The 12,096-nt window shown below is 51.5% G+C and overlaps 1 protein-coding gene across 1 annotated transcript; it reads left to right on the top strand.

Annotated features, from left to right (window-relative positions):
• Nucleotides 1-317: 317 nt before the first annotated feature.
• On the top strand, nucleotides 318-3,604 carry MNX1 (motor neuron and pancreas homeobox 1; the record flags this gene model as incomplete). The annotated part of the gene is made up of 3 exons (XM_082045199.1): nucleotides 318-924; nucleotides 2,989-3,149; nucleotides 3,253-3,604. The coding sequence occupies 3 exons, from the start codon at nucleotides 318-320 to the stop codon at nucleotides 3,583-3,585; spliced, it is 1,101 nt and encodes a 366-aa protein (XP_081901325.1). The 3' UTR covers nucleotides 3,586-3,604.
• Nucleotides 3,605-12,096: the final 8,492 nt, after the last annotated feature.

Genomic DNA, 12,096 nt, shown 5'->3' on the forward strand with positions numbered 1-12,096 from the left:
CTCGCCGACAGGAGCCGGTTCTCCGTCCGTACACCGGACTTTCCCCTCCCGTTAACCCCAACCCACTGCCCCCTCCCCTCCGGGAGTCCCCGGGGGTGGGCAGGCTGGAAGGGGGCGGGCCACCCCCGCTCCGCCGTGACAGGTGGGCGAAGGGGCCAATGGCTGGCGAGGCCGCAGTGGCGCCGGCCCAATGGGAGCCGCCTGCGGCCCTTGAAGGGGCGCGCCGCGGAGCGCGGCCGCACTGCCGCCCGCCGCTGCCGGGAGACGCGGCCGGCCCGGGGCCGCCCGAAGCGCCGCGGTCCTCCCGCCTCAGCCCCATGGAAAAGTCCAAAAATTTCCGCATCGACGCGCTGCTGGCTGTCGACCCTCCCAAGGCGGCTGCGGCGGGGCAGAGCGCGCCGCTCGCCCTGGTCACCTCGCTGGGCGGCAGCGGCAGTAGCAGCAGCGGGAGCGGCAGTCCCCCGTCCTCCTCGTCCTCTTCCTCATCCTCTTCATCTTCCTCTGAGCATCCCTCCGGCGGCCCCGCCGACTGCCTGCGCACCGACAGCCCTTCTCCGCCGCGCCTCCTGGCCGCCCATTGCGCCCTGGTCCCTAAGCCCGGCTTCCTGCCCGGGACTGGCGCCGGCGCCCACCCGCATCATCACGCCTCGGCGGCCGGCATGGCCCTGGGACTGCACCCCGCGGCGCCCGGCGGGCCTGGCATGCCGGCGCAGGCGGCCCTCTACGGGCATCCCGTGTACGGCTACTCGGCTCTGGGCGGGCAGCACCCGGCCCTCTCCTATTCCTATTCGCAAGTGCAGGGAGCGCACCCATCCCACCCCGCCGCCGACCCCATCAAGCTCAGCGCCGGCACCTTCCAGCTGGACCAGTGGCTGCGGGCCTCCACCGCCGGCATGATCCTCCCCAAAATGCCCGACTTCAACTGTGAGTATTTGCCGCCTTCTGACCCTCCACCGCATCCCCGCCGTTCCCCATCCCGCTGCAGGGGCCTCCCGGGAGCTGTCTCATTCCTAGAGAGAAGAAACCCCCTCCATACCCACGCGTAAATGAGCTGCAGATTTAAACAGGCGGTGACTGTGTTGGTTTTTTTATTTAATTTTTATTAGAAGGAGGAAAGAGCGGTCCGCAATGGGAAGGGGGGGATGTGTGGGTCGTTTCACTGTTCCCGACCCGTAAGGAGCCCCTAACAGTTCGGTTGCTCATGGTAGGTTGAATAGGAGGGTGGCAAATCGCTTCCTGCCGTTGCAAACGCCCTTTCCCGCCGTTCCCGGGGAGCAAAAGCCCCTGGAGACTGGGGAAGTGGGGACGGGACAGGGGCAGCAGCCATCAGAGTCTCCCCAAAAAACCCGGTCTCAAAGTATCCCCACCAAAAGCTGGGCGGCAGGTCTCATCACTCAGCCACCGTTTCTAATTTTATTTCTCTTTTGTTGGAAATGGGATTATAATAATTATGGATGGCTACTCTGGGCAAACGGGCATGGGGAGGATCTGGGGTCAGTCAAAAATGTGGAATTCTGCGTTCCCTGGGGATAATGAATAGTCACAAAATAAATATAGTCGGAACAGTTTAGGTTCGGGCCCGGGGAAAGCCGAAAATGCTGCATTAAACCAGACAGCCCTGAAGTCCCAGCAAAGGCAGGTTGCTGAGCACTAGGCCTCATGGCGATGGGGACCTCGTGTGCATCTGGTTTAGGCACAGATCATTTTCGGAGGTGTGAGCTCTCTGTGGGAATGGCCGATTTAACAATACCGGAGGTGTAGTTTTACAAAAATCATGCCAGGAAAAGAATTGCGATTTCTTTTTTTTCTTTTAAATTTTTTTCCTCCCCTTCTCATACATTGTGCACACATTTGCAGACAAAAAAGTCCATTGTTTTCTCTCGAATTGGGGTTGTTTAGACTGGAACATTCAGGAAGAAAAAAATAATTAAGAGAGCTGTCAAAGCTCTGCTTCTCAAACAAGGTACAGGGGGAATAAATAGCCGGAGATAAACGAGAATGGAGCCTCGGAAAATCGCACCGCAGTGAGAAAATCTCCTCGGCGCTGCTGTTCGGGAGCGGACAGTGTCCTCTTCTCTTTCTGCCCGCTTTAGCGAGCGGGCTCCAACCGCGGCCGGGGAGCTAGAGCTGCCCCTTCACTGTTTATTTTTTTGGGGGTTTTTTGTGTTTTCTTTGTGGTTGTTTTTTTTCTTTTTTTTTTTTTTTTTTCCCCTAAACCAAATAAACCGAAGTGCTTAAATGCTCCGAAAAATGTGCGGTGTCGCATCCCCAGGCTGTCCGGGCCAAGCGAAGGGGCTCAGACCCCTCCGCTACCCTTTATTCATCACCGGGCTTTTTTTTAAGGCAATCACCGATTTTAATTATTCTTTCTGAACACGAAAAACATGCCGATACAGATTTTTTTTTTTTCCCCCTCTTCGTTCAAACACAATTTTCCAGCCGTCGCTGCTGATATACGCTCCGGTGCCCGGCTCTCACAGCCGGCGGAGCTATGCGGACCGATGCCCAGTGGCTCGGGGGGGTCCTGGTCCCGGCCTGCCGGGGGGGTGCCCGCCTGCAATCCCGTTAATTAAAGCCGGCGGGTATGGGCAGTCTGGAAGCGCGGCAGGTTTAACCAAAGCGTTAAATGGCGCAAATTACTGCTCCCCGGAGAGCCCGATAACCCTTCGCCGTGATTCCTGGCTCTGCTTTATTGTCTAGCACTTGTTAGGCTCTTGGGAAATCAAGAGACATTTTTCCTTATTTAAAATACTTAATTTAATTAATTTATTTGTCCCTATTGGGAATCCCCTGACACGGTGTAAGCCGTGAAGCGCCGGACCTATAGGGAATCCGTCCCTCGGTCCCGTGGATAACTCTCCATATACCTCAACCTCCTCCCATCGCCTCTCCTGCCTTCCCCGCAACCAGCCCCCTCCCGGGGGATGCCCGGTCGCGGGGGGGCGGCTCCGCGCTCACCTCTGCGCTCCCCCTCTTCTCCTCTCCCAGCCCAGGCGCAATCCAACCTGCTGGGGAAGTGTCGCCGGCCCCGCACGGCCTTCACCAGCCAGCAGCTGCTGGAGCTGGAGCACCAGTTCAAGCTCAACAAGTACCTCTCCCGGCCCAAGCGCTTCGAGGTGGCCACGTCGCTGATGCTCACGGAGACGCAGGTGAGTCCCCGGCCCCGCGGCGAGGGACAGATGGGGGATGCTGCCGTGAGGGAGGGGCGGTGGATGAAGCATTGTCTATGTTCCCCCGCGACGTGTCTCCCAGGTGAAGATCTGGTTCCAGAACCGACGCATGAAGTGGAAGCGCAGCAAGAAGGCGAAGGAGCAGGCGGCGCAAGAGGCCGAGAAGCAGAAGGGGGGCGGCGGAGAGGACAAGGGGGATGAGGACCTGATGCTGCCCGCCCCAGAGAAGAGCGGCGGGAGGAGGATGCGGGAGCTGCCCGACAGTGAGCCTGAGGACGACGAGGAGGAGGAGGAGGAAGAGGAGGCGGCAGCGGCAGGGCGATGCTGCCCTTATCACTCCTCTGACTGCTCTGAAGCAGAGGAGGAGGACACGCAGCCCCGGGGCCGGCACGGAGCCCCAGGCCAGCCCCAGTGATTCCCCACACAGGCCCGTCTCCCTCCAGGCGCGGGCTCTGCCCGTCTCTCCGGGGGGGCAGCCCCGCCGCTCTGGGTCGGCACCAGCTCCGCTCCCCTCCTTGTTCCGATTTCTCCCTGCTTGGAGGGCGACGGAGAAGAGGATTTCCCCGCATGTCGGGTGGGGAAGAGGATTCACGGTGACTACAGTGTTATTATTGACTGAAAAATCAGATGAAACTTGAGGCCCGCCCCCCCCGTACTGCCCCCCTGGACGTGCGCTCCTTTTGCTGCATATTGGAAATGTTTTGTTCTTACTATATATCGGGAAAACCGTTTATGTCATGAACGTTAAAACTGCTGGAAATCTCAATACTTTCTTTATTTTTGTATATTGTATTTATATAAAAAAAAGCCTCTACTTATGCATGCTAAATTATTCCCCATGCCTTCTCACCTGCGTGATGGGGTGGAAAATAAACGGTGTTTTGTACTTAAAGATTCATGAGCGCTCTGTGTAGGGTGGGGTGGATGTTTGGCTTTCCCGGGCCGGGGTTGCAGGGGTCTCCTGGTTCTCTGGGCGGTGCCGAAGCACCGGGGAAGGAGCGGTGACCACGTTTCCAACCCGAATTTAATTCGGTGCTGCAGCCGTAGTGCAATATCTGATATCGGTGTGAGTTTTTCGGGAGAAGCGCCTCGGAACAGGAGAGGAATCAAGACGGCTTCCCCCTTCTCCGAGTTTTGTTTCGCTGCTTTCCAGCCTCCCCGCAGACACCAGAGCTGCGTGTCCCACCCGGGTACCGGTGTCCTCTGCCCTGCGACGTCGCCGCGAACCCGGGGCTGGGAACGGGGACCCCGGGCAGCAACGGAGCCCCTGTTCCCTTGCGGGGGTGCAAACCCGGAGCCGGGGTGTAGGAAATGAGGGAGCAGCGCTGCTTTCCAGGGCCGGTTCGGTTCACAAACGAGTGAGGAGCTCCGGCGGGGAGAAGGGGTCCAGGGGCCCTTGTGCCCTCCCCGGTAGCGAGGACGGGACCCCCCGCCGGCCGCCCCGGCACAGAAGTGCGGGCTTTTCGATAACTGCGGGATTTATCTCGCCAATAAATTTGCAGATCAATTCATCCTTGTCACTGCAGCTCTTCCCCAAATCAATTATACCGAATTTAAATATAATCACTGGCTCATCCCCACGAGTTCGGGGCCATGTCTGGTAATTCATCCCCGCTAATGAATGACGGCGCGGCGAGGCTCCCGCGTAGGGCCGCGCAAGGGGGCAGAGGGACCCGATGGGTCCTGTGGTCCCCGGCCCCCCGCACCCCAGGTGCCTTCGCTTCCCCGTAGAGCCCCGGAGGATGAAGAGCTTCTACATAAGGAGTGTTCCTACTCCCGTACGCCTTTTTATTTTAAATTACTATTTATTTATTTATTACAAATCGCGTTAACCTTTCACATGAGAGCAGCACGACCCTCTAAGTGGCTTCTACAACAATCTCTCCCGTTCAACACATTCCGGAGGATACGTGAGTTTATGGCATGAGGCGACACGAAGGAGAAGAGTTGTCCGCCACCGAGAGCTTCAGGCGATGCCGGCCGGGGGTGGCATTTAGGGACAACGCGGTTAGTTATTAGTTTACCAGCCCAGCACACCCAGCGCGCCGAGGGGATATGCAGTAAATCACACACGTTCACTGGGTAAATCATAAATCTGGATGGATCCCATAGGTCAGAAAACTTGATCGGGATAAAATTGATTTGGGCTTGATCGATACTTCCCTCCTTGCACGGAAAAAAAAAATCACGTTGGAGGCTCTGATTCAAATTTGTAAACGATTTCCTCTCGGCCACAGGTTGCAGAGGGTTTAAGGCGATATTAAAATAAAGGCATTAGTTGCTCTGCGATTTTTCACGCCGCTGGCTGCGGCTGCAACTTCGTGCGTGAACGCCCGCACAGGGCCGCGCAACATCCACGCAACACCCGCGCGGGGCCGTGGCGGCTCCTCCACCCTAAACACGGCGACGCCTCCGCGTTACTCACTTCCAGCAGGGTTTATCTCTCTGCTTACACCCTAAAATATCCAAAACACATCAGCGTGGAGGACACATCGTTATCTTAAAAAAAATACCACAATAAATGAGAACAATAAAAAAATCTCAAGGTACTTGAGATCACTCCCCCAGAAAAGATCCTCCCTCAGCCATTAATTTTCAATTAAATACCCGCTAATTAAACTGGTAAACGTGCGCCACCAGGCCAGATTTTTTTTGTGTGCCCAAGAGGTGTGTGTGTCCAAACGTGTCTCAGCCCTATGAAAAACAGCCTTGCGGGGCACAGGCAGCTATTCACGGCCTCTGTATCAAAGTCCTACCGGTGTATTGTGTCTGTCTCAATAAAATTAATCTCTTTAAAGCCCAGCGTCTCACAAGAATGCCTTCAGTGTTCCAGACTACAAGGGCAAATATGTTTTTCAGATTCTGTTTTTATGGACGGATTAAAGTTTATTTTCCATAATAGGGCACCTAATAAAACCCATAAAGCTCTGTCACTCTTACAGCTGGTGGCCTCATTTAACACTTTCACTTCGTAAATCATTTTACAACTTACCAGGTGTTTCCAAAACTGAAAGGAGAGGAGGGGGGGAGAGAGCAGGAGAGGGGGGGAAAGAGAAATTAAAGTCACTTAAAATATAGATACGGTCTTTTGGCGGTGGGTGCATTTGCGTTGTCGCTTGGAAGGGCTTCAAAGAAGGTGTCGATCCCGACGGGGGGAGAAAACCCTTTTAATCAGGATTTCCCACGCTCTTTTGAAGTGAGGAGGCTCGTCCCCACGTGCAGCGCAATCAAAGGCTCGGGGTGATTAGCGGAGCCCGGTAATGGGTGCGACACGCTCCGCGTTCCGCCCCGTTCCCCTCCCCGGGCGGTGGGTGCCCCGGGGTTTGCCCAGCGGGGCAGCATCAAGGGGGCTCATTTTTCTTCCGCAGCCCCAGGTCAGCCAAAGGCCGGGCTGGGAATGGAGGGGACACACTCTCCGGCTGAGCATCTCCCTGGGGTGCCCCCCGCAGCCATGCCCAGGGTGCTCCATTGGTGTTGGTGTGGTCACTTTGCCTTAAGACCCGGCACAGGCATGCCTAGCAAGGCTTTAATCTAACCCCCTGTTTGAGATTTCATTATTCGATTGGTTCTCTTCCCCCAGACGCAGTAGGTAACAAGCCTCTTAAAACTTTCATTGCTGTACTTGAGAAGTGGTAAGTATGAACATGGACCTTTGGTGGACATTTTGCTTTAAAAAGCAACATGGTTTAGGCATGGATGTCATTAACTGGCAATTTCATAAGCATTAAGTGCTAAAACAAAAGAACCACAATAGGATCCATATGTTCGAGGTAAACCTGCTAAAAGTCTTTCAAATGGGAAACCATAAATATATAATCCCTCTCAAACTCTCCATGAAACTGCTGGGAACGAAATACTTCACTAGCAGACAGACTATTGATTATTTCTGAAGTCCAAACTGTTACTCTCATCCAAAACTAAGGGAATAATGTCAGCTTTTTGTCTAGTTCTCAGTAAGACCCAGCTCCACACTCACTCCTCCTCCTCTTATTCTCCTTCCCTTTACTCCTGCAGGCCTAAGGGTGGGAGGGTTCCATGCCTGCTGCTCTCTGGGTGATTGCAAGCGTCTGCCTTGGCCCCACAAATCCATCCAGCTCTGATTTCTGTTCCCAGCTCTGATTTCCCTGCTGGGGCCTGCACTAAAGGTTGGTTCCCCAGGTGCCACCTCAGGCACCAGAGATCCCTCAGGGTGGTGAATCTCAGCATAGATCCCCTTCTTTCTTTCCCAGCTTTCCTCCGTGTGCTGTGGCTGCCAGGATAACTGCACAGTGCTTCAGCTGTGAAAGCAGAAACATTATTTTTAAATTCTTGAGCCCTATATCATCCTTGTGATGTGCGGGGTTCTTCTTGGTCATCTGTTTGAATCCCATGAACAGCAACTCAGGACAAATAGTGGAAGGGATGAAGCTCCCAGGGGACACCCTTGGATTTTGTGTGTAGTGATCAAGTTATAGTCCTTCCACTCCCAAAATGCTGGTTCAGGTCTGGCCAGAGTTAAATACCAACTACACATCCTCTGGGAGTTACTCAGTGACTGTGATAACAGATTTTTTAATTTTTCACTAATACTCGTGCAATCAGGACCACATCTATGGTGGGTTGGGGTTGTCCTGGATTAGATTAGGTGATTTTGTCTTTTCTGGGACTTTTTTGTTTATTTTTCTTGCCCTGAGGAGTGAGTGGTTGTGAAATGTCCCCTCCAAGGAGTCATCTGCAAGGGCAGTGGCCCTGGGCAGTATTTATCACCTTGTTCTCCATACTTGGAGGGCTGAAGATCTTTAGGTTAACTGAAGTCCTCAGGCTCTACCTGTGTGGAAATGGAAGTGCCTGCCTGGAAATGGGATCACCCACAACGTGTAGGAGGTCAGAGTGGTCATCTAGTGGTCTGATCACAAGCTACTATCAAAATTGGGCATTTTGCTTTCTTTTGGAAAATAAACATGTTTTGCTGGGTTAAATCTGAGACTGGTTTCTAAAATCAGTAGATGAGAAGAAAGACATCCTTTTCTTTTTGTAAAACCCAGAAGAGCCAGTGGCTTGCAATGAATTGTGTAGCTGGGAGGCTTAGCTCCGTTTTACTGCCTGCAGGACATTTGCAAGCAGATCACAATTTCCTCTAATTAATCCATTATTTGAAATTATTATTCACAGGACTTCTGTTAATGTTCTTGGCTGGCAGTAGCTTTTGGCAGGTGGGACTTGTGTCTGAAGAGGGAGCACGGATGGACAATACAGGAGCCTCTAATTCAGCTGCCTCCTGTCTTCCCGCACAGAGGAGACAGGGACGGAGAATTCCTGTCTCCATCCAGCACTGCAGGGCTGTGGGTACCATTGCCATAAATACCAATGAAAAGTAGCCAGCATGGATTTTAACCTGGGGATGGGGCAGGGGAGCGATCCCAATTTAGAACAACATCTCTTGTCCATCGCCTCCTATCCCTGGATGCCCTTTCTGGAAAGTACGTGAAAGCCAAGCCCAAGCTAATTTCTGCAGTGTAATAGCAGCTGGCGATGCGCAGAGGTCTGCATAGACAATGTAATGATTCTTTCTGGACTTCAACTTGATGAATCTATAAAGCATGTATTGCTGTAGCAGCTAGGTGCAATTTTAGAAATGTTAATGAGTAATTACATAAAGGTTGTCCACAGTCATTGATGTTAATCACTGTTCTTTTGCCAGGGATAATTAAGATGACACTTCAGCAGCGTCAGCCAGTGGTTCCTGCTGTCTCTGCTGTCTCCTTCTCCCCTCCCAGCTCCTGCTGTGGCTCTTACCCTCCTTCAGGGATCTTCTCGATGTACCTTCATTCCTCCCATGCTTTTAGCCCCCCAGATTTTCTGGAGGGCCTTTTTGGCTGTGACCTGAAGATTTTTAAGCTCTAGATGAGCATTTCACATGGTCTTGTGAGGATGAGCTGAGGGTGCTGGGAGAAGCAGATTCAGATCTGCTGCCTCCACGCTCCTGCTCAGAGCATCAGGGCCCTCAGCTCCATTCTGCAGGTAATTTGTTTAGGCAATGTGTGCAAATAACTTCACCTTTCTGTGCATTCCATCTCGTCAAACAGCTGGTTTCCCAACTTTTTTTGCCTTTTTGTGCATCTTGGAAGCCTCTAATGAAAGGATCATGGCCAATACTAATGACTATGGAGGAGCTGGAACAACAGCTATGCAAGTATATGGTTTGTTGTACTAAAACTTATATTTTATCCACATTTTCACTCTTCAGCCCATGATTAGACACTGTTCAGTGTAATGCAGGATTCAGGGGATGGAAAGCCCATGATGGAGGTTTCAGCAGAGGAGCGAGACCCCAGCTGTGCTGCAGAAACACATGGATGGGTGGGCTGGGGTGTGAGTTCATCTCATGCCTCTCCTGCTGTATGACATCGAGGAGACAAGTGCATGACCTGTCCAGCTGCAGGGACCATGGAGTCTTGTTGAGATTGGAAGGCCAACCGAGGCATCTAAAGTTGGATCACCCCAGGGAGCAGCAGCTCCCAGCAGCTTGCATCAAGCACCATGAAAAACGTGTTCTGTTGGCTCTGAAGCTGCCCAGAGGGTCGCCTCTGTCATTACTACAGCTCATGGGTGCTCCTTGCTTTGGGGATGAGAAAAAGAAACCAGCTAAGGACAGCAAGATCCCTGAAACTCCTAGTCCTTTATTCTACCAGATCTTCGTCTTTAGGACTGACGAATGTATCTAAAGGTTAGATTTGTGGGTTGATTTTAGCAGCAGAGGAATAGGGGATAGTGTCGAAAAAGCTTCTGCAAAACCTGTTAATCCTGTGCCTCCGACAGCTCCACGTCAGCCTTGGGCAGCCCTGGCTCCTCCCAAGGAGGCCATTCCAGGGAAAGTGTTACTCACCATCCATGAGGGTGTCAAAAACCTTTAAACTCACAAACCCAGTAATAAGTTTTACAAGAACAGAGCAGCCCAAGAAACCTTGATGGGTCTAGTGTCCCTCTGGATCTGACTCGTAGTGCTTTCAGACCACAAATTAGAAAAACGAAATGATTCAAAATCCACAGCAGCTTTTGAGCCCATCTATTGCCTGTTGCTCAAGCCACGAAGTGCTGGTGACGAGCTCCCTAGAGCCTCCCTCAACAGCTTTTATCATTGTAGGAAACACTTATGATTTGGAATTCCTGTCCCTGCTTCCTAATGCTGTGCTACTCCTAATTCCTAATCCTAATTCCTGTGCTGCTTCCTAATCTCTGCGGCACAGTACCTGCACAGCCCTTGGCGTAATAAAAACCTTCAAGAGACCAACAGGCTCAGTTTCATCTTCATACGAACCAATTAGTTAAGGAATTTGGAAAGCAAACACCATCTAGTTAATGTTTTAAGCGTGAGTTGAACTGCAGAGTAAGGAACAAAAAAAATCCATCCGGAATCTACACCTTTGGCCGAGGAGGAGAGATTTTGTGAATAAGATGCAAGCCTAGAAAATGCAATCAAGATGATCTCTTTTTCCCCAAGATGACATTAAGCATACCTTGACTTATTGTCTCTATATCAGAAAAATGCGTTGCTCCATTCCCTAACTGTTCTTGCACTGGGCTCCACTGCCTCCAAACAATATTCCCTGTTATTTCATGCCAGGGCCACGTGTGCCGGCACACCCAAGAGGGATTTGGGGGACCCTCACCATCTGAATGGTAAAAGGTCCATAACGGAGTTTTTAATGAAAAATGTGTCATGCTTGGAAATCTTTCACATTTGAAAATGAAACAAGCATTTCACTGTTCCTGACAAAAGACTTTAAAGGAACTATTCAAAGAAAGGTCTCTATTTATAATCTTAGACTGTACCTCTCATTCTAGTTACATGAGTTGATAATTTGAAGTCCTCCATTCATGCCATGTGAGTTGGTTTTGGTGCATGAACTGTTTTGTCATAGGAGATGAGTTTTAAGGAATATTCGGTGCCAGCTGGCTCTTCCTAAACTTATCCTTGATGGATTCTCATTTCATTTCCTTAAAGCATTATTAGGGACACCACGTGATAACCGATTCTGAATTGAGCATGCATCTAAATGAGCGGGAGGCTACTGTAATTAGTTTTAAAGCAAGGCTGCAGGTCACACCAGTTTGCCGATAGCACGGCTGTTTTATACGGGCAGCTGTAACATCCATGCCTGCGGGCCTCACGGTAAACTAAGCTTTCCTGGAGGGCCAAGGAAAGTTCCTCCAGGAGACAAAATCACAAGTAGTGGCATATGGTAAAAGAGTCACATCTCTGCCTACAATTCCTGAAATCAGTCCAGCCCAAAAAGTCTTGGGTAGAACTTACACCTTTTGGAAAGCGACCGTACAGATCAAATTGTCTCCCGAAAACAAAATTGTTTCATCTACTGCAGGAAAAAAAAATCATGTATTGATTCTCACACACACGGGATGTAGCCGGGCACTAAGCCCCTATTACACTCAAAGCAATAAAAATCTGAGTACTAGAGTTGCCACTTGCACATTTATTAATCTTTGGCACCGCGCTGCTCCCGGGCTGTAACTTTTCACGTGCAAAGTTCACCCGCAGAACAATGCGAACCAAACGATCCCAGATGTGTTTGAAGCGCGGTATTGGGTTGCACCCCTTTGCTGGCGCGAGGCAGGGCAGACCCGCTCGCGTCTGCGCTTTCGGAGCACGACTGATACGGACCCGTCATCCCCGGCGGGCAGGACAATGGAAAAACGTCAAGTTACAGAAATAAAAAAAAGGCCCTGCAGATACTTGGCCCATTCAGGTGCGGTGTTAAAACCCTGCCAGAGGGACTCGCGTATGATTTATCAGTGTAACACTCCGGCCAAAGCTAAAAACCAGACTTGACTGCCCCAGTTCATTTTGATACAGAAAACAGAGAAAGTTTAAAACATCACTGTCCGGCTTAAAGGAAAACAAAAATTGAAACCGTGATAATAGCTGTGA

This window comes from Streptopelia decaocto (assembly GCF_964273445.1).
Source record: "Streptopelia decaocto genome assembly, chromosome: 2".
NCBI lineage: Eukaryota > Metazoa > Chordata > Aves > Columbiformes > Columbidae > Streptopelia > Streptopelia decaocto.